The 19437-nt window shown below is 29.8% G+C and overlaps 1 protein-coding gene and 1 non-coding gene across 2 annotated transcripts; one reads left to right on the top strand and one right to left on the bottom strand.

Annotated features, from left to right (window-relative positions):
• The first annotated feature begins 12609 nt into the window (after positions 1-12609).
• Positions 12610-12681, top strand: TRNAP-AGG (transfer RNA proline (anticodon AGG)). Its single transcript has one exon. It is a non-coding gene; the product is annotated as a tRNA-Pro (tRNA).
• Positions 12682-13206: 525 nt separating this feature from the next.
• Positions 13207-15465, bottom strand: LOC129903800 (uncharacterized). Its single transcript, XM_055979319.1, has 4 exons — positions 15393-15465; positions 15245-15329; positions 14240-14711; positions 13207-13491 (listed from the first exon to the last, which is right to left on the bottom strand). Exons 1-4 carry the CDS (start codon positions 15424-15426, stop codon positions 13207-13209), a joined length of 876 nt encoding a protein of 291 aa, XP_055835294.1. The 5' UTR covers positions 15427-15465.
• Positions 15466-19437: the final 3972 nt, after the last annotated feature.

The following is a 19437-nucleotide window of genomic DNA, read 5'->3' as shown; positions in this document are numbered from 1 at the left end:
TTTTAGGGAGTCTGCAGTGAGCAGAGAAAGTGAGAGTATTGGATGACTTGCGCTTTTGGCGCTGTGGTAAATCCCACCCTTCACTCCCGCGGGGGCCTTCTCCCCCAAAGCATTATAGTAACGGTGTTCACGATTTGAATAAAAATTGATATAAATTAAAAAATTGAATTACTTAATTAAAGTTTTGTTCAAAATAAATTTAGTGCTTGAAAGTTTTACTATGCTAGTCATTTTAATTATTTTTCTTTTTGAATGAATTGTTATTTTTTTTTCTCCTTTAGAATGAATCATTTTTTTTATTTTTGTATACGACTAATAACCAAAATAATCAATCCAAATTGAAATCGAAACATATGACAACCAAACCGATAAATGTAAATTATATTTGATTTGATTTAGTTTGGTTTTAATAATTCGAAAATCGATTGAATTGATTTGATTTTGATTTTTGACTAGTAATTGATCCAAATCGATTCGTGAACACCCTTACGTATATGCATGGTGTGTGTGTATATATATATATACAACAACCCAGTGAAATTCCACATCGTGGGGTCTGGGGAGGGTAGAGTGTACGCAGACCTGACTCCTACCAATGTAGGACGACTGTTTCCGAAAGACCCTCAGCTCAAAAAAGCATAGAAAAAGGTCAGACAAGAATATTAGAGTAAATAAGTAGATGACGAAAACGGTCCAAACAATAGTATAATCAAAGCACAAAAAAACAATAGATATTATTATTGGATAATAACATAAATACCATAAATAACATACATCAGAGTACAAGAAATCATAGTGCGTTAATACGCCTACGAATAAGGGAGAATAAAACCACTATGTACTAGCCTTCTACCCTAATGTGTGTCCTCCACACCCTCCTATCTAGGGTCATGTCCTCGATAAGTCGTAAATTAATAATTACATAAATTCTTATTGGTGACGATATGTTCATCTAAATTCAATACATTTGACGTGAAACAAAAAATTATAGGTAAATATTCACTAAAATTGTTGTTTCGGAAATAGCCTCATGATATCCAGATATTTACTAAACTGCCACTGATGAGTCTCTTTTTGACAACACACTGACTTTAGCAGCGCACGAGCATTTGAAAAAAGAAGAAAAAAAAGCTGTTAAAACTTAAAACATGGGAAGGGTATATTACTTTTAGTGGGCTCAAAAGTACTGTTTGTGTTTACTTTATTTTGGGCTAGACAAACTTACCATTCTGGCCCATCAGGCCCTTAACTATCCTTTTCACCTTTTTGGTACTGTTCAATGTGGGATAAATTTGCTAGAATTTTATTGGCATAAAACGTAGACGTGTCCTTTAACTTGTTCTCATCTGACATTTATATCTTCTGATTTTGGATGTGTACTAATAAACACTTAGAGACACGCGTCTTATGTGGCAATTTGTGTGAGACGCCACATAGGAGATCATGTTGGATGTGTCTATTTGTTCAACTTTGTATAAGTTCAAGTGCTTACTTGTGCACACTTAAAGTAGGAAGGTATAGATGTTAAGTGAGACCAAGTTAAAGGGTATGTTTATATGTTATGTTATTTTTTATTATTATAAAAGATGGGGTTTTGTATTTTGTATAATTACACTTTAAAAACTCTTTAGAAAAGGACAAATTGATGTACTAAGCTTTTGTTATGTGTAAGGTTCGAATGAGGGTTAATTATAAGGGTTTATTGTACGTGGCTTTACTTTGTATTTTTGCAAGAGACTGCTTTCATAGGTCAAATTTGTAATCTCCTAATCACATGACAAGAAATTTGATAGTTACGTCACAGCTTCTCTTTAAAGACACTTTTCATAGGTTATGACTTAAACATCTAAAGTTTTAAATTTTACAAAAAAAAATAATCCGTAATTTTATTTTTTGTAAAAGAAGATCCGTGCTCAACATGAAGAAATTGTATGTACTACGTGACAGAATTATATTAAAGAATAACTAGTTATTACTATTGTTCATTTATTGGACTAAGGGATATTTGTAAAAAGAATTGTGTATTTAAAAATTTATAATAAAAGAAACATGAAATTTGTTAATGCGGTGTCCTACAATATCTTGATACCTTATTTAGAATTATGATTATAAAAAAAATTAAGAAATTTTTGATATTTTTCATAAATTATGAGATTTGCATTTTAATGATGAAAAAAATACAATTCTTAAAATTCAATTCATATCCAAACAAAATTCAAATTGTTGTTGCTATAATTGGAGTGAACAAAGCATAAAGAATTACTTCAGGCCATTCTTTTCTAATTATGACACTGATGGAAATCAATTTGAATTGCCATTAAAAGCTCACCTCAATTTATAATTATGGAATTCTTGCAGCCTTTGAGAAGAGCTCCCATGCACAAACATGATGTTGTTTTGCACTGTGCGTAAACATCTCATCTAAAAAATTAATTGAGTTATTAAAAATAATATATGTTTATATTTTAATATATCTTTGCGTGTGAAATTAATTATTTTTTATAAATCTAATGCGTGAAAAAATTGATTTTAATAATTTTCTTGTTCTTTGACCTTTTAGGTTCTTCTCGATCTACCTCTCTTCTTCGTTACAATAATTTACCTGTCTCATTCATACTATTTTCAATTTATCATAAATTATCTATAGATATCTTTTTAGATAATCGATGGTATAAATTTATTTACACTATCGATGAGAATTCTTGGAAAATACCAAGGACTTATATGTAAGTAATTTTTACATCATTAGATTACTTGTTATAACAAAATTTGTATTGTTTTCAAAATTATATATAAATCTCACATTTTGACAAAGCTTATCATAAATATTATCATTTGAGTAATATGATAATGTGAAAAAATTTACATTAATGATGTATATATAATTTAAACTCATGTACATTTTCCACATGTCTTTCATTTCCACCAAAACAATTAGGCCATGATTCTTAAATTCCATTTGTTTTTATTTCTTCTACTTTCCTCTTTTTGAATTGGTTTATAGGTAGGCTAAGATTCTCGCCTTTTGAAAAAAAAATCTATTTCTCTTTTTCTTCTTTTATTATCCTTGTAGTTTCTTTAATTTCTTTCAATTTTTATCTTTTTGGTGTTCCTTTTCCTTCTTATATACATTTCAACTTTCAATACTTTTTAATATATATGGTTTACTTAGGTGCAACATGTATGATTAAGTCAATCTAATCATTGCTAAGAAGAAAGGAAAAGAGAATGTGAAGTATTTTTGTAACATAAACTTAGTAGTCTCATTTGTCTCTTATTCTTTTCACATTCACAAACCTTTCTTAAAGAAAAGAACAATAACATTTTTGGTCCCTTAATTATTGATAAATTTTAATTTAATTCATATAATATCTTATTAAGCCCATTAAACCTTAAGTCAATTAAAATATGTGATTTTGGTCCGTTTATGCAGAAAATATTTTATATTTGATTATTTATGCCATCAATTATTAAGTAATTAACTGATGGATATAACTAGTAATAATTATGGTAAATATATGAATATTCATAAATAAAGAAATCAAAAGTGCACAATTCAAATAAATGATGAAGGTTTAACATGCTTTGTCAGATATTACATCAACTAAACTCTGAATTTATCAATAACTAATTTAAAAGTGCTATTACCCCACCCCACCCCCACCCCAAAAAAAGACATAGCATTACCCTTAAAAATAAGTGGCCTAACTACTAAAATGAGATTATTATTGTTTTGCTCTAGCAATATTCTTGAGGTCTCTTTCTAGGCAATAGGAATTTATTTATTTTGTGTTAAAACAAGTCACATTTTAAAAAATGAGAGTCTTCCGACCAGACAAAGATGGGCATTTATAGAGATATAATGTTAGTTTGTCTGTGACAACATAAATATTAGATTTGTCCACAACTTTCAACATCTTTCTTTTATCACCTTATATATATATATATATATATATATTGGATGATATTTTTTGGTTGTAAACATAAATAATAGTACAATACATCCTTGTTTAAGATTCCTCTTAATTCATGGATAAAATATACTACTATAAATGTCTTGTTTTCTCAAGGAAAATTCAAGAGAAATTAAGGCTTATAACTAACATAATTGGTAACAAAAATTATGGATAGATCTAGCACACTTGCATGGCAATGAGGTTGGTTGGTTTGGTTGTCTTTTCACATGTTTCATCTTGTCTTGTTTCAATTTTTTAAATCACGTATTTGATATCTTCTATCAGCATATGTATTGAATAAATCGAGTCATCGACTTAAACAGATAGACAAATTAAAAAATATCTAATATTTTTTTAAATCTCTAATTGAATGTATTCTAAACAAGAGGCAAATCCAAAAACTGGCCAAGAGAGGAGAACCACCATTGAAAATGACTGCTAATACCCCATAAGTTGAGGAGCAAAAGGAGGAATTCATCAAAGGAAGAGCTCTTGTTTGAATAGTTAAATATTGGTGAGGCGATAACTTAACAAAGTGATGATCACTAATTGGTCCGAGAGAATGATCAGCCATAGTAGGACTGTGGCTCACGACCTGAACACCTACGAGAGGCAGTGGTGGGAAATTATTTGCGATGACCAAAAGCCTGACCAAGTAATGTAGCATGGAGGTAGAAGTCCCACGGATCGTGAATTTTTATTTTTTCTTAGAAAAAACTAATGATGATATTAGAAAAATAAGTATCGACTAACTTTGTAGCAATAATTAATTATTTTGAAGTTTCTGACTTCTAATTAACCCTCGTTTGGGTTTACAATTTAGTATATGTACATATTTATGACTTCTAACTACCCCTCGTTTGGGTTTACAATTTATTATATGTACGTATCTACCCCTATCTTGATCTTCTTTCATGTAATTCATTAACTATTAAGTTACACCAATGCTAATGTTTTTTATTTATTGAAATTTAAAGTAAAAAAAAAAGAAAAGAAAAAAGACTCACTACTGTTAACATAGGATACATACAAACATGAAAGGTCACCCCAAGATTTTGTCTAGCCAAATAATGGATCAACTTTAATAAAGTGAAGCTGTTGGTAATGTCTTTGTCAACATATAAAGACAGTGGGCTTGTGTCTCAGTGTGATAGTGAGAGATGGAGAAAGAAATGGATCAATGGTTGTAACCAAAGCAAATTAACTCTATTAAAAATACCAACATGAGTTGCGATACTACAATTAGAATCAGTAACGAAATTATATGTTAAAAATATGATAAGTGAATTCATGATTTTTTTTTCTCGCAAAATTCAGTATTTTATGTAAACACTATACATGCTATAAAAAGATTAAATGATGCATTTGATTGAGTGTTGAGTTATTTACTTAGACGACTAGTGATCAATACTCACTTAATACAATCTTTCCATCATTTTTTGTAGTGCACCCCTGTTCTAGCCAGGGGCGGAGCTAACAACGGCTGAGGGGTTCATCTGAATTTTCTTCAGCGGAAAATTACATCGTTTGTAAATGGTTAGTAGATGTTGAGCCGTTTGTGACTTTTTTGTGTGTTTAATCTTTATATTTCGATCTACTTAATGAAAATTCTGACTCCTCTACTGATTTTAGAAATTCTACATTCTTATTTGACGGATTCCTCTGCCCTTAACCAGAGAAGTCTCAAATTTGAGTCCATAAAAATATATTCAAATTTAGTTGGACCTCAATATAAATAGCGGATAACGGACAAGATAAAAAAAAAGAAAAAAAAGAAAGAAGAAACCCTCGAACTTCACGCTGGCAAACTGTCTGACCATCTTACTGTTTGATAACCACCACTCATAAACTTGACACTTTCCCCCCTTATATCTCTCTTCATTGTATACATACACTCCTATTTTACTTTTTCAAATGAAAAAAATAAATATAAAGTGAATGAAACACAATATATCAAAAGAAAAGAAAAAGAAAAAAAGACTCCCTCCCTTCCATTTTATATATCTTTATTTAAAATATCAAAAATATTTTTTGAATTTTTTGTAATCTCTAAAGATGTTATATTATTTCTACAAGAGAGTGTCACCAAAAATAAAATCCAAATCATTTTGAATTTAAAAGTTTACTAAAATACAATATATAAAAGTTAAGAGCCTGTTTGGATTGACTTATACGTTATTTTCAGCTTTTTTGAGTGTTTGACTAGCCAATTTAAAGTTATTTTGTGCTTAAAATAAGTCTCAATAAATAATTGAATTTGTTTGGATGAACTTATTTTAAACAACTTAGTTGAAAACAACTTATAAGTCAAAAAAAAATAAGTTGGGTTACACCTATTTTTTTTTTAAAAATAAAAAATTATAAGCAGTTTTCAACTTATAAATTACTTAAAACAAATCCATCCAAACAGTCTCTAATACTGCTCCATGATATTTACATGCATTTAGGAAAAAACAATATACTTAAAATTTATCTGTTTGCATGGACCACAAAAGAAACAAGAATAGGAACAGTAGTGTTTAAAAACAGGAATCTGTCCAGAGAAAAAAAAGGGCAGCCCGGTGCACTAAAGCTCCCGCTATGCGCGGGGTCCGGGAAAGGGCCTGACCACAAGGGTCTATTGTACGCAGCCTTGCCTTGCATTTCTGCCAGAGGCTGTTTCCAAGGCTTGAACCCGTGACCTCCTGTCCAGAGAGTACTAGAGTATATACTTTTGTCTTTCCATCTTTCATAATTGTATTGAAGCGTGATTAAATTTAAATACAAATATTAATGAAGAATTCATATTTGAAGGCGTTACTTCCAATAATATTTTTTTCACTTCCATAAATCCAACCCGAAACCTCATATTATATGGAACACATAAATACTATAATGTTCAAGTTACATGGATATATACCTTGCTCCGGACATTGATTACATAACTCAACCACAAAAATTGACTTAAGAGTTAACGGTCGATGTGGTAGAATTTTTTACAAAATATGCATGTACAAATAATAAAATAAAAGAAAGATAGTATACATGTATATATAAGGAGCGTTTAATTTTCAATGTGAAAATTTTCAATGTGGTATGAATTAATCGGGTCTTAAAGCAGTTATCGAACACCAGCTGAGATATTATGAGTGTAATGTCATGACTAATTTTAAAAATTCGTGTGTCGAAGGTTTATCGAAAACAATTTATTACATAAGGTAGGAATAATTCCCACTTGCGAAAACTCTCTAGGTATGTTATTATTTCATCTATTTCAATTTGTTTGTCCTTCTTAATTTCTATTGTAGTCCGCTTCAAAAGATTAAAAAAATTGTCTCTTTTTTTTCAACTCTATAGTTTCAATTTTCCACGTGACATAGTTAACATCACAAGATTAAAAAATTATTTTGATACTCTACGTATCTTTAATTAAATATCACAAGATTCAATAGAAAATTTAAAACTATTTTAAACTCCAAATCAAATAGAATAAACAAATTGAAACGGAAAGAATTTAATGTCATTACTAATTTATCGCCCGCATATAACGTGGGAAAATGACTTGACCATGTTGCTTAATTATAGCCTTTGTCTTTCCTCTTAGTAGTCCTTGTATTCCATGGATAATATTTACTAGGACCACTATTTAAAAGTGGTTTGGTAGAATGTATTAGATAATTTAATACAGTTTTAATTATGAGGTCGGAAGAGATAGAGTTAGGATTTAGTTTATGAATTTAAGATTCTAGTAGTTAAAATTATCGAATTTTAAATGTATAGTTTATATATATTTGAATGGATTTTTAAGAATAAACATACGATTCAAAGTTATTGGTTTTGTCAAAACCTGTAATCGAAGACTCAAAGCGCCTGAAACTCGGTTAAATCCCTAGTAAATTTGACCTGAATTTTATATTTCTCTTTAACATATACAAAGACGTTTAAAAAAATGATTACTCCCTCCGTTCTTTTTTAGTTGTTATAATTTCTTTTGAGAATCAAACAATCTAAACTTTGACTAACATTTTAAGGTATATATTTTTTTATCATATTGATATGAAAAAATAATAATACCAATTTATAGTATTTTTCATATATTTTTGAATATCTATTTTTCTATTATAAAATATCGGATTAATGTAATCTAATTTAATTTTGAAAGTTAGTTAAATTAATTCTCGAAAAATACAACATAACAACTAAAAAGGAACAAAGAGAACAACTCAAAACCAATAAATAATTCAAGTTCAGAAGACATAAATTTCAAATTCTAAAATTATTTATGGTAGTAAATAATGATGATACTGTTCAAAAAATTAAGTCTCCATGGTCAGTAGTACTAACTTTATCGCCCGCGTTTAACGTACAAAATTCCAGATTTCTCATCTGTCCTTGTCTTCCCCCCCTTAGCCCTTGACTTGGGCATGTGCTTGTGGACACCACCTATTTTTTTTTTATTTTTTTTATTTTCAATTCTTTGTTCCTTCAATGTTATTTGGTTATTTATTCGATGTTTGCTATTCGTATTAAATTTTGACTAAATTTAAAAATATGCTTTGCAAGACCCTTGTTGTACTAGAGCTGAGGATCTTTTGAAAACAATATCTTCGCCTCTATGGAGTAGATGTAAGGTCTGCATACACTATATTGTTCCTATATCAGGGGCGAAGGTAGGTGGGAGTGTAAGGATTCATTCAAACCCCTTTCGACAGAAAACTACATTGGTTGTACATGATTAATGTATATATAGTAGATATTAAATCCCCTTAATTTAGTTTCTTCTTGTGCTTACTTTTTTAATATTTTAAATTTCCTTAGTGAAAATCCTAGCAATACCATTGCCCTACACCCCTTATGTAAGATTACACTAGCCATGTTGTTGTTGTTGCATTGCATGGTCCATCTCTAGAGGTGACACTCCAAACAATTTTTTTTCCATTCTTAGGAGCTCCAACCCGAAATCTATTGAAAAAAATGGAGGAATAGATCCCGAAAAATCCACCACAACCTATATTGGTCTTTGTTCTCTCATTGTTTTTCTTTTGTCTCAAGAATGTCCAAACAATCAAAATCGTCTTTTTGTATTGCTACGAGTGTGATGTGATCGATAAAATACATATATCCTCAATTGAAGATTCATGTTAGAGATCTAAGAATGAGAAAACTCTTAATAGGAGTTTTTTTTTCTATTTAGTGAGTTTTATGTGACGCAAAAATGAATTAATCATATCAACACATATCAAATAACATATATATTATACATTATATATATACTGAGTATACACCGACAACTCCAAACTATTATGATTGTCATGTAAAATAATTCTTAGATGGTTGATTAAAAATGTTAAGATCCTTAATAAAAAAAGTTACAAAGCATGGGTACCCCATGATGAAAACAAACAAGAAGACATTTTTTCCCCCTTATCAATATCTCTGTGGTGGGAGGGCCTTTTGGTCCCTAATTCAAGCACCTTCAAGACCTACATAGAGATTAATGATGTTTGGTTTCTGCTCCTAAACAAGTCACACAATATGCCTCACTAATCAAATAATTTATTATACTATGATATGAAAAAAAGAACAAAAACAAACAAATTGTAAAAAAAGGGGTCTAAAAAAACAGACATTTTGGCAAGTATATGATCTTCAACAGAAGGAGAGTTGTTATAACATCCACCTCAAAGTGATTGATTGGACATTGGGTGTGATCCATTCATGTCATTTCTTGATTTTTATAAATAATTGAGGGGAGAGCAATCCAAGTGTTTTAATCACCATGTCAGTGTCTTAATTAATTCCTTTTAATTTGGTTCCCCTACAATTTCTTAAAAACTAAGCATTAATAAAGATTTTTAATGTAATGTATGTTAGTTAATAGTCTATTTGGTTGAGCCAAAAAAAATAAAAATAGTTAAGAGTTGCTAATGTTAACCAATTCCATTTTAGTGCTCTTATATAACATCTTGAATAAATGAGGATGATCCGTGTAAGTAGGATCTTTTATTTTCATTATTTGAACATCGTCCTTGTTGATAAAAGTTCTATAAAAATAATTTCGTGGTTAAAAATCAAGAAAAATGACCACCAAATCTTTTTAACAGATCGACATAAAATTGTTGCATTGTACAAATTTTGATGATCACCACAAATTGACTGTTAAATCTTTGACGATTTTGATGGATTGCCATAAAATTCGTCAGGATTTGTGACATTGCAATATTTTATGGCCTAATGGAAAAGAGATTTTTATATTGTACAGTATTCTTACAAAGCTCACAAAAAAAAAACTCCAATCTATTGTTGTAAAGTTTAGCTAATATTATACACTTGTTATACGCTGAATATATAACCATAAATGATTACGACTAGACAAGTGAAATTTCTTTTAGCCACCTAACTAAAAATCTTAACATCCCAATTGAAAACAACTTGTTAGACATGGAACAAGGTGACCCTTTTCCCCGATGGGTTGAAACTAAAAGGCCAACATTTTCCCTACCACAAAAATCTTGTTTTCTGCAATGTTTTAAATAAAGTAGGGATTACATAAATCTCATAGTATATAGTATTAAGAGCTAATTACATTCTATATATTTTTACTTTTTTTCAAATTACAAAAATTTCTTAAGTTTGGTGGAATCCGGATACATCCCAAAACGTCTTGATACATCGCGTCTCAGTTTGAATACATCCCTCAACGTCTCGATACATTATCTCTCGGGTCTGAATACATCACTCAACGTCCCGATATATCACTTAAAGTGATGTATCCGACCAATACATCGTGTAAAGTGATGAATCTGAGAATAAGAGAGAATAGAAATTTTTGTAATATTTTCAAATGATAATTATTTTTTTTTATAAAATATGTAAAATAAGCTGTGTATTTAGGTAATTTTTTCTTAAATAAACAATTAACTTTTGTTTATCATGTGGTAACCACAACAGCAATATGGGCCAACATGTCTTGGGAAGTTGATTCCATTTGTCATATTTAGGCCTGATTGATCAGTGGGCCTTATCTTTAATAGTAAATATGGGCCAGTAGGGGGCTACTGTCCATTTTGCATGGGTTATGATGTTTCATGTCAACATTTAATCCGCAAGTCTTTTATTGTACTGTTTGATGACAGTTATACAGATTGTCAACAGTGTCACATTCAATTATTATTATTATTATTATTATTTTAATTACATTCACCAATTTAAAAATATTGGATAAGAAACCCAATGTAATTCCACGAGGGAGGTCTGAGGAGGGTAGAATATACATAGACATTACTCTTATTTTTATGTGATAGGAAAGTTGTTTCCGATAGATTCTCGACCCAAAAAGAAATATTCGAAGAGGCATGAATACTTTAAGGGTTCGTTTGGTTTGAATACAAGTTATGGTGAGATTAGTTATGATAGGATAAGTTATGTTGAGATTAGTTATGATGGAATAAGTTATGCTGAGATTATTTCTTATTGAGTGTTTGGTTTGTTGTATTCCAAATGATATGCATTGCATAAATTTTAAGAAATAGGTTGTTTGTTTACAAAAATACCCTTAACTTTATTTAGTTTTTTATATTTTCTTTGCAAACTTTAGTTATTCAATATTCATTCTTAAAATAAAACTTTCATCTTATTTACCTTAAATATTTTTATGTGTGCATTTCCATGATGTTCGTATGTATTTAAAAATAAAATTTTCTTCTTATTTAATTTAAAAATAGAATTTTCATTTTAAGTTTGTTAAAGTAAAAAAGGATTTATGAGAAATCAAAATATAAATAAACATAAGAATTAGTCAAATAAATTTATAAATTATATTATATAGTATAATTTTTTAATAGAAAAAATATGAAGAATTATCATAAAAATAAGGAGTGAATGTTGTTATATATGGTATTAAAAATAATGTAAATATATATGAATGTGAAAAGTGAGGTATAAAAAATATTTAAAGAGATATATTTGTCACATAACTATTTTATCCCGGGATAAGTTTTCATGAGATTAGTAACTTATCCTGGTACTATTTATTAATTACAGTATAAGTTATCCCGGACTTGCCAACCAAACATCAACTTAAGTGCCACTATAATTTAATCTCAGAATTATTTGATATTATCCTTCACACCAAACGACCCCTAAGTCTTTAACTAGTGCAAATTTTTAAAATTTAATCAGAAAATTGACTAGTATATGCCTTCTAATTCATAGTTGACCCAAATATTGCCTAGTAAATTGGGTTCAACCTAGGCCCAAGAAAGCTTTGGTTCCAATTGTTTTGACTACACATCTTGGCCCTAATTAAAAAGTTAATACAATCTCCACAGAAAATCTTGTGATGGGAAAAATGATAAATCTTAACCAACTTTTTTTCTTCTCATTCTTGGGTGTTGTTGCTTCATGCATTTTACTAGTAAAGCTTGATTCGAGGTGTCAATAAAATACTGCCGAGTTTGTCACATTCCAAAAATAGGATGAGACGTGGCAGGACACCTGATGTCTGCCAACTTGCATTGAGCAGACCGGTTAAGTGTAACCATATCCACTTTTTATTCAAATTCTTGCAAATCAGTATTCGTAAGAAAGGTAATATGAATCCTAATTAGTCTAACTCTTTCTTTCTAATACTTATATTATATTATTACTATTACATATTTTTCGGAACAAAAAAGGGCATTTGGTCTAGTGGTATGATTCTCGCTTAGGGTGCGAGAGGTCCCGAGTTCAATTCTCGGAATGCCCCTTCCTTATTTTTTTAATTTTTTGTTTATCCTTTTTGTCCTTTATAAGGCAATAATACAAAAACGACAATATCTATTCCCCCAAATCAATTGAGGTTGTCTATATGAATCCGTCTTCATTTAAATTCAGAACTATAAAACATATTAGTAGTACTAAAATTTCACAGAGCATCTTCAAGAAACACTTCAAAGCTAAATACAAACCAACTATAATATAATAAGTAAACACAAAGACTATTAACTTTAGCACATAATGTTCAACCCTATAAAAGTGGAAGTTCATTTCATTCTTGAATAATGCCATATTCTTCAGTCACTTCTTGCTTCAAGTCCTTTGATTCTTCTTCTTTTTCAAATGGTGCATTCCAAACCAAACCAAAACATATTACTTCTAGTCTACTAGTTAGATTCACCACACTAAAATCTCACAAAACATCTTCAAAGAAACACTTCAAACTAAGTACAAAATATAAACAATAGTATATATAATATGTAAACACAAAGACTATACCTTTAGTACATAATATTCAACACAATAATGAAAATGGAAGTTCATTTCCTTCTTGAATAATGCCATATTCTTCAACCACTTCCCTATTCAACCCCTTTGATTCTTCTTCTTTTTTTTCAACAATGGTGCATTCCAATTCAATCCCTTTGTTCTTGCTACTATTTCCAATTTTGTCCTCAGAATTGCCCTCATCCTTCAATAAACCATAGCTAAAACAAACTTCATTCCATTCTTTGCTCTCAGATAAATGCTTGTGTCGTCGCAAATACCTTTTCAATTCCAGCAGAATGTTTCGAAAAGGCTAAGAGAAATACACGATGAAATCAAGTTAGTATTATAGTATATGCTCGAAAGAATTTATATTTTCGACATTATAAAAAAAGGTATAAGTTCGTCATTAGTCCTATTTAGCAATAAATTTTCAAAAATCATGTTAACTATGAGCTATTTAGCGATTGTTAGCCAACTTATGTACTACTTAATTCTTTCACATTTTCAGAGTATAGAAAATAAACTCTGTTCAAAACGATAGACGTTCAAACGTGTACTCGAAAATATGTATAACTACTTCAAGATTTCTTTTTACTAGTTGATGTAATTAACCCCTTATAGCTCTTACAACAACAATAACATATGCAGTAAAATCTCACAAGTTGAATCTGGTGAGGGTATAGTGTACTCAACTTTACTCCTATATTGTGAAAGTAGAGAGTTGTTTATGATAGATCACCGACTCAAGTTAAGCATACCAAAACATGTATGAAAAGAAAATACAGTAGAAGGATAACGGAGAAAAGAACAACAACAACAATAATAGATGTAGTAAAATCTCACAAATGAAATCTAGTGAGGGTATTGTATACTCAACTTTACTTCTGCCCTATGAAAGTAGAGAAGTTGTTTCTCATAGACCATCGGCTCAAAATTAAGCATATCAAAACATGTATGAAACAAAATAAAGTAGAAGGATAACGGAGAAAAGAACAACAACAACAATAAATAGTATGATAATTGAATCAAAGGAAACAACAGAGAGGGAAAAATTGAACCTCAGCTTTGGAATCAAGAGCCAGACGAAAAAAAGCAGCAGAAACAGAGTGTTTTCCAACATTTTCAGCCAATTTGATCTGAGAAAGCCAATAACTCGACGTCTCCAATCTATCAAATCTGCATTTGCTGCATTTCTCAGCACTGTGAAAAGGAGTAGTGCTTCCAGAAAGTCGAGGCTTCGCCAAAACAGGCGATTTCACCGGAGTTATAGGCTCAGCAGCAGCAGCAACATCTCTGTTTTCTTGAAAACAGACACTTTTCTTTCTTGGTTTTGCTCTGTTTTCTTCTACATTGGCTTTCTTGGCGTTTTCCGTTGCTGGATTTACTGCAGAATCAGTTAAAGACTGAGTCTTTTTTGGTGATTTGAGTGTTTTTTGGGAAACCCCAGATGAAGATTTTGCCAATGGCTTTCCAGAAACTGTTTTTGGTGGAACATTCGTGCTTCTAACTGTGCCAAAAACTCTGTTTTGCCTGCAACAAACATATATGCTAACTCAGTGGTGAAACCAGAAATTTCACGAAACTTTGTTAACGCAACAACAACAACATCTAATCACACAAATGGGGTGTTCGCAGAGCTTACCCTACCTTTATGGGATAGAGAGTTTGTTTCTATCACTCTCGGCTCAAGATATATTTATGTATAAAAAGTAATTTTTTCAACCTATATTCAGTGTAATTTTCTATGTACACAATATAATATAATATTTCGACAAAGGGTGTTCATTGCTCATCTGACCACCCTTCATTCTAGGTGGCTCCGCTACTGGCTAAAAACTCTATTTTGGCGGAGACAAACATACAAATACTGAGCCAAATTTTTTAGTTTATAAGTTCTGGACCATATGAATACATTAGTTGTACATATTAAATAAACTTTTAGCATAAATATAGAGTTTGAGCGAAAGCTATAGGGTTTTTCAAATCCTTAACTACCACTATGACTCCGCCTCCGCCAACATATGCTAACTATACATAAGGAAAGATCTGAAAAAGTTTTGTACCTGAGAATAGATGGTTCTTTGGATTGTAATTTTGGTGCTTTTGAGATGTTTTTGTTGAATCTTGATTTTACAGATTGAAATTTACCTGTAATTTTGTGTTAATATCAAACAAACATATATTAAACATAATAATTTGACATAATTTTACCTGGAAATGGTGTGGGATGAAGATCCATAGACATTATAATAACTGGTCAGAAAAAATAAAATTGAAATTAAACTTTCAGCAGTTTATTTGGAATTATAACTATTTTTTTAAAGTTCAAATACTGATCTAAAGCGGGAACAGGTTTTTAATTTAAAATAAAGACTTTAGGCGCGGTTATATCAGACGCTCCCTTAATTAGTTTATTTAGTTATAAGCTAAAGAGGCCACTTAGGATTATTTTTTTTAACGGTTTCTCACTCGATGTCTTGGTATCTGCATTAGACTCGATCAAATTGGATTCACAAATTACATGGTCTATCTTTTTGAGGTGGTGCTCTCAAAATTATAAAAAAATTCTACCGTTCTCTAGAAGTTTTCATCTTTTTATTCTATTGGTGACTCGAACTCAATCAATTGGGATGTAATAACTACGATTTAAGCTTCAAATGAGCTGATTTTTTTTAAATGTGTTGATTTTTAATTTTTACCCTTAGAACTTATACCTTGCGGGTTACAAGTTTTTTAAAGAGTGCGACATATAACTTGTGATGCGAAATATAAACTTATGCACCAAAAAAAATTATTTATCTTAAGGCATAAAACTTTAAAGATTAGTACAAAACAGGGATGAAATTGTAAATGACCCGCAAGTTGGGCCATTGTTTAGGAAAATAGCCACTTTTGAACCGCTAATTAAGCTTTATCCAATATATCAAATCTATTCAAAATTTTATCATTTTTTAAAGCGATAATAAAATACCGACCTAAACAGTGGAGGAATCAGAAATTTTATGAAGGGGGTTCGAAAAAAATTAAACACGCTAATTAAAAAAATGTACTTATTCGGATTCGAACCCACAAGCCGAGACAAGCTAAGGCGAAATATTAAACCCCTTTGCCACTAAGCTAGTCCTTTGGCTTATGCTCAAGGGGTTCAATGTTAAATATATACACATAAATTAAAAAAATTATCTTATATATACAGTATAATTTTTTAACGAAGGGGGTTCGAATGAACCCCCTGAACTGGCTATAGTCCGCCCCTGGACCTAAATATCCCTAGTCAAAATATGGAAAAATTCCGTCATAGTGTACTGGATTCAAATTTTTTCCTGTAAAAGTTTAGCATGGTATACTGAAGTTCAAAATATTTTTCTATGTTTTTTAATGAAATTTCGTAATATTATCTTGAAATTTCACTCGTAGAAAATGAAATTTTGAAATTCAAATTAAAAATATATCATGAATGAAATAATCATTCAACATTATTTGAGTAAAATATATGAGGAGATACCATGAATGAAAATAATCATTTAATATAATTTTAATTTACTCATGCACTTATTTCAAAACTTATATATATCATATGATGAGAAGATAAAGAATGTTGACTAAACATGCATTGATGACTTGCAATTTGCATGCAAAATTGTTTATATAAGAAAAAGTAAATCAACCAACTTGAATAGAAGTTTCCTAACCCTTTGTGATGTATACGGTATTTATTTCAAAGGAGTGACTACAAATAGTAAAAAAGACAAGCACTTAAAACTTGACCAATGAACAAATTGAGATGTTTTCTTTAATTTGAAGAATATATATTGTAAACAAATTGTGTTCTCATTTGTTTGGGATTTTCCTATTCTATGTGCAGTTTAGTTTTTTCATATAAAGAAAAAGAAAAAAACAAAGAGTTGATGAAATCATCACACAAGAGAAATACAACATGCGTTTAAAAATACTTATCATAATAATTGTCATTTTAGAACTCTAAGATTAAATTAATTAATTTTCCCCATTTTACGTACACACAGTAATGATTGTTCGTGGAGACTACAAATCTCTCAGTTATGACACATAAATAGAGTAAATATTTAATGAAGAAAGATTATATTTTAAGACATAACTAAGCAAAAGATATTTACAGAATACCTGAGGCGAGAGACAATAACTCATTTCTTCTGTATTCGGAGCGAGAACCTAGAGTGACGCCTCTTCAGACAAAGCATGGAATAGTCTGAATCAAAATATTTTTTAATCAAATTTTTTTAAAAAAAATGTGTAAAAGGGAAATACGACAGATAATTTAAGACGGATTGAGTAAAAAATGTTTAGTCAAGCCATATAACTAACTCAATTTGCTCTTTCAACGTCATTGGACTTAACCAAAGTAGGTCCAATTCGCACAATGAATTGGAAACTCATTAATTATTATTCACATGGCGTCCATAATCTCATTAGAACCTAAAACAACTAACTTGACTAGAAGTTTCCTAACCCTTTGTGATATATATGGTGCTTATTTCAAAAGAATGACAACAAATAGTTGTTTCTTTGAAGAATATATATTGTAAACAAATTGTGTTCTCATTTGTTTGGAATCTAGCAAAGAATTACAGTTTAATTCCTTTTCTATATGCAGTTTAGTTTTCTATAAAGAAAAAGAAAATAAAAGAGTTAGATAAAGTCTGAATTGGAAATTTCTCTCTGCCTTCACAAAATTTCTCGTGCATTAATTTTCATAGTTTTGACTTGTTTTTAGGTTATTGTGACTTTGCCAGACCATTTCAGTCACACACAGATGCATGATTAAGCTATCGGGCGGAGCTTTCTCAATCCAAGCTAGCTAATAGAAGAAAAGAAAAGAAATGAAGATCTTATAAGAGACTCACCCCATCTTTATCACACAAGAAAAATATAATATCCATCTCAAAATACTTATCGTCCTTAATAAATATATTTTTCTCAAAATAATTCTTATTTTAGAAGTTTAATATAATTTTGTTTCTTCATATTTTATCTTTAATAGTAAGTGTTCTTGAAAACTACAAACACCTCAATTGTGGGCTTATGCGATATAACTATAGTATATATTCAATTAAAGAAGATTATATCTTAAGACATAAATAAAGATAAAATAATTAAAATACTTTTTAATTAAATTTTTTAAGAAATATGTAAAAGAAAAATATGACAAATAATTTAAGAAGGATGGAGTAACATGTTAATTCAAGCCATAACTAAGCTCAATTTGCTCTTTCAACATAACAAGTTAATCAAGCCATAACTAAGCTTAATTTGCTCTTTCAATATCATTGGACTTGAACACTCTATAGGTCCAATTCACACAATTTGAGAACCTACTTCCACAGTCTATCTTTAATTATCCAATATAATAAATATAGTTATTCAACTTTATTGTTCAATTTGAAAAATCAAGAGATAATTTATTATTTTGTGTTTGTTTTACCTTTACTATTAAATGATATTCATTTTTCAGCATTTATATGACTTATTAATGGTTGGTATAGCACATTATTCTTCTATTTATTGTTTCTTAAAGAGTGTGCTAAGTCAAATATGGACAAGTAAAAATAGACGATAGGAGTATTAATTAGGATTCACATGAAAATTCATAACCTCATTACTGTATTAATTAGACGATAGGAGTATTAATTAGGATTCCCCCCACGCCTTTTAAGAAAATATTAACTAAAAAGGTTATTTGACTGTATTATCCTTATTATTCTCTGATCTCAGTTAATACTATTTTCTTTTTCACCACATTAATCTCTCTTTACATTTATTGGTTAAGAGCAAAATAAGAAGAATATACTCGATTATGTCTTGATTTTTTAAATTGACAAGTACTTTGAACCATCTACTTTTAATAAAAATGATAGTAGTAAATAAAGTGACATGGGTGTAGAACCCAAAACCATAATTCCACAATTCAAGTTTGAAGTTTAACTAACATACACAATGTAGGGGTTCAAATTAATTAAGAGTTCAAGTTATATATATCACTGGTGTAGGATTTTTTTTTTTATATAATCAGGTCATTTTTATTTGTTGCATCAGTTATAACTTGACTTATATTTAATATAACAAATCCTATATCCTAAGAATACTTAAATAATAATATCTTTCAAGTGATTTAATTATGTAAAAATAATAATTCAATACACTGATAATATACTCTATATAACTTGAACTCTTGGGAAAAGAACACTTATATCTCAAAAAGAGTATTTATTCTTAAATG

This window comes from Solanum dulcamara, chromosome 9 (assembly GCF_947179165.1).
Source record: "Solanum dulcamara chromosome 9, daSolDulc1.2, whole genome shotgun sequence".
NCBI lineage: Eukaryota > Viridiplantae > Streptophyta > Magnoliopsida > Solanales > Solanaceae > Solanum > Solanum dulcamara.
The sequence above is the reverse complement of the archived record's forward strand: the minus strand, read 5'-3'. Positions and strand labels throughout refer to the sequence as shown.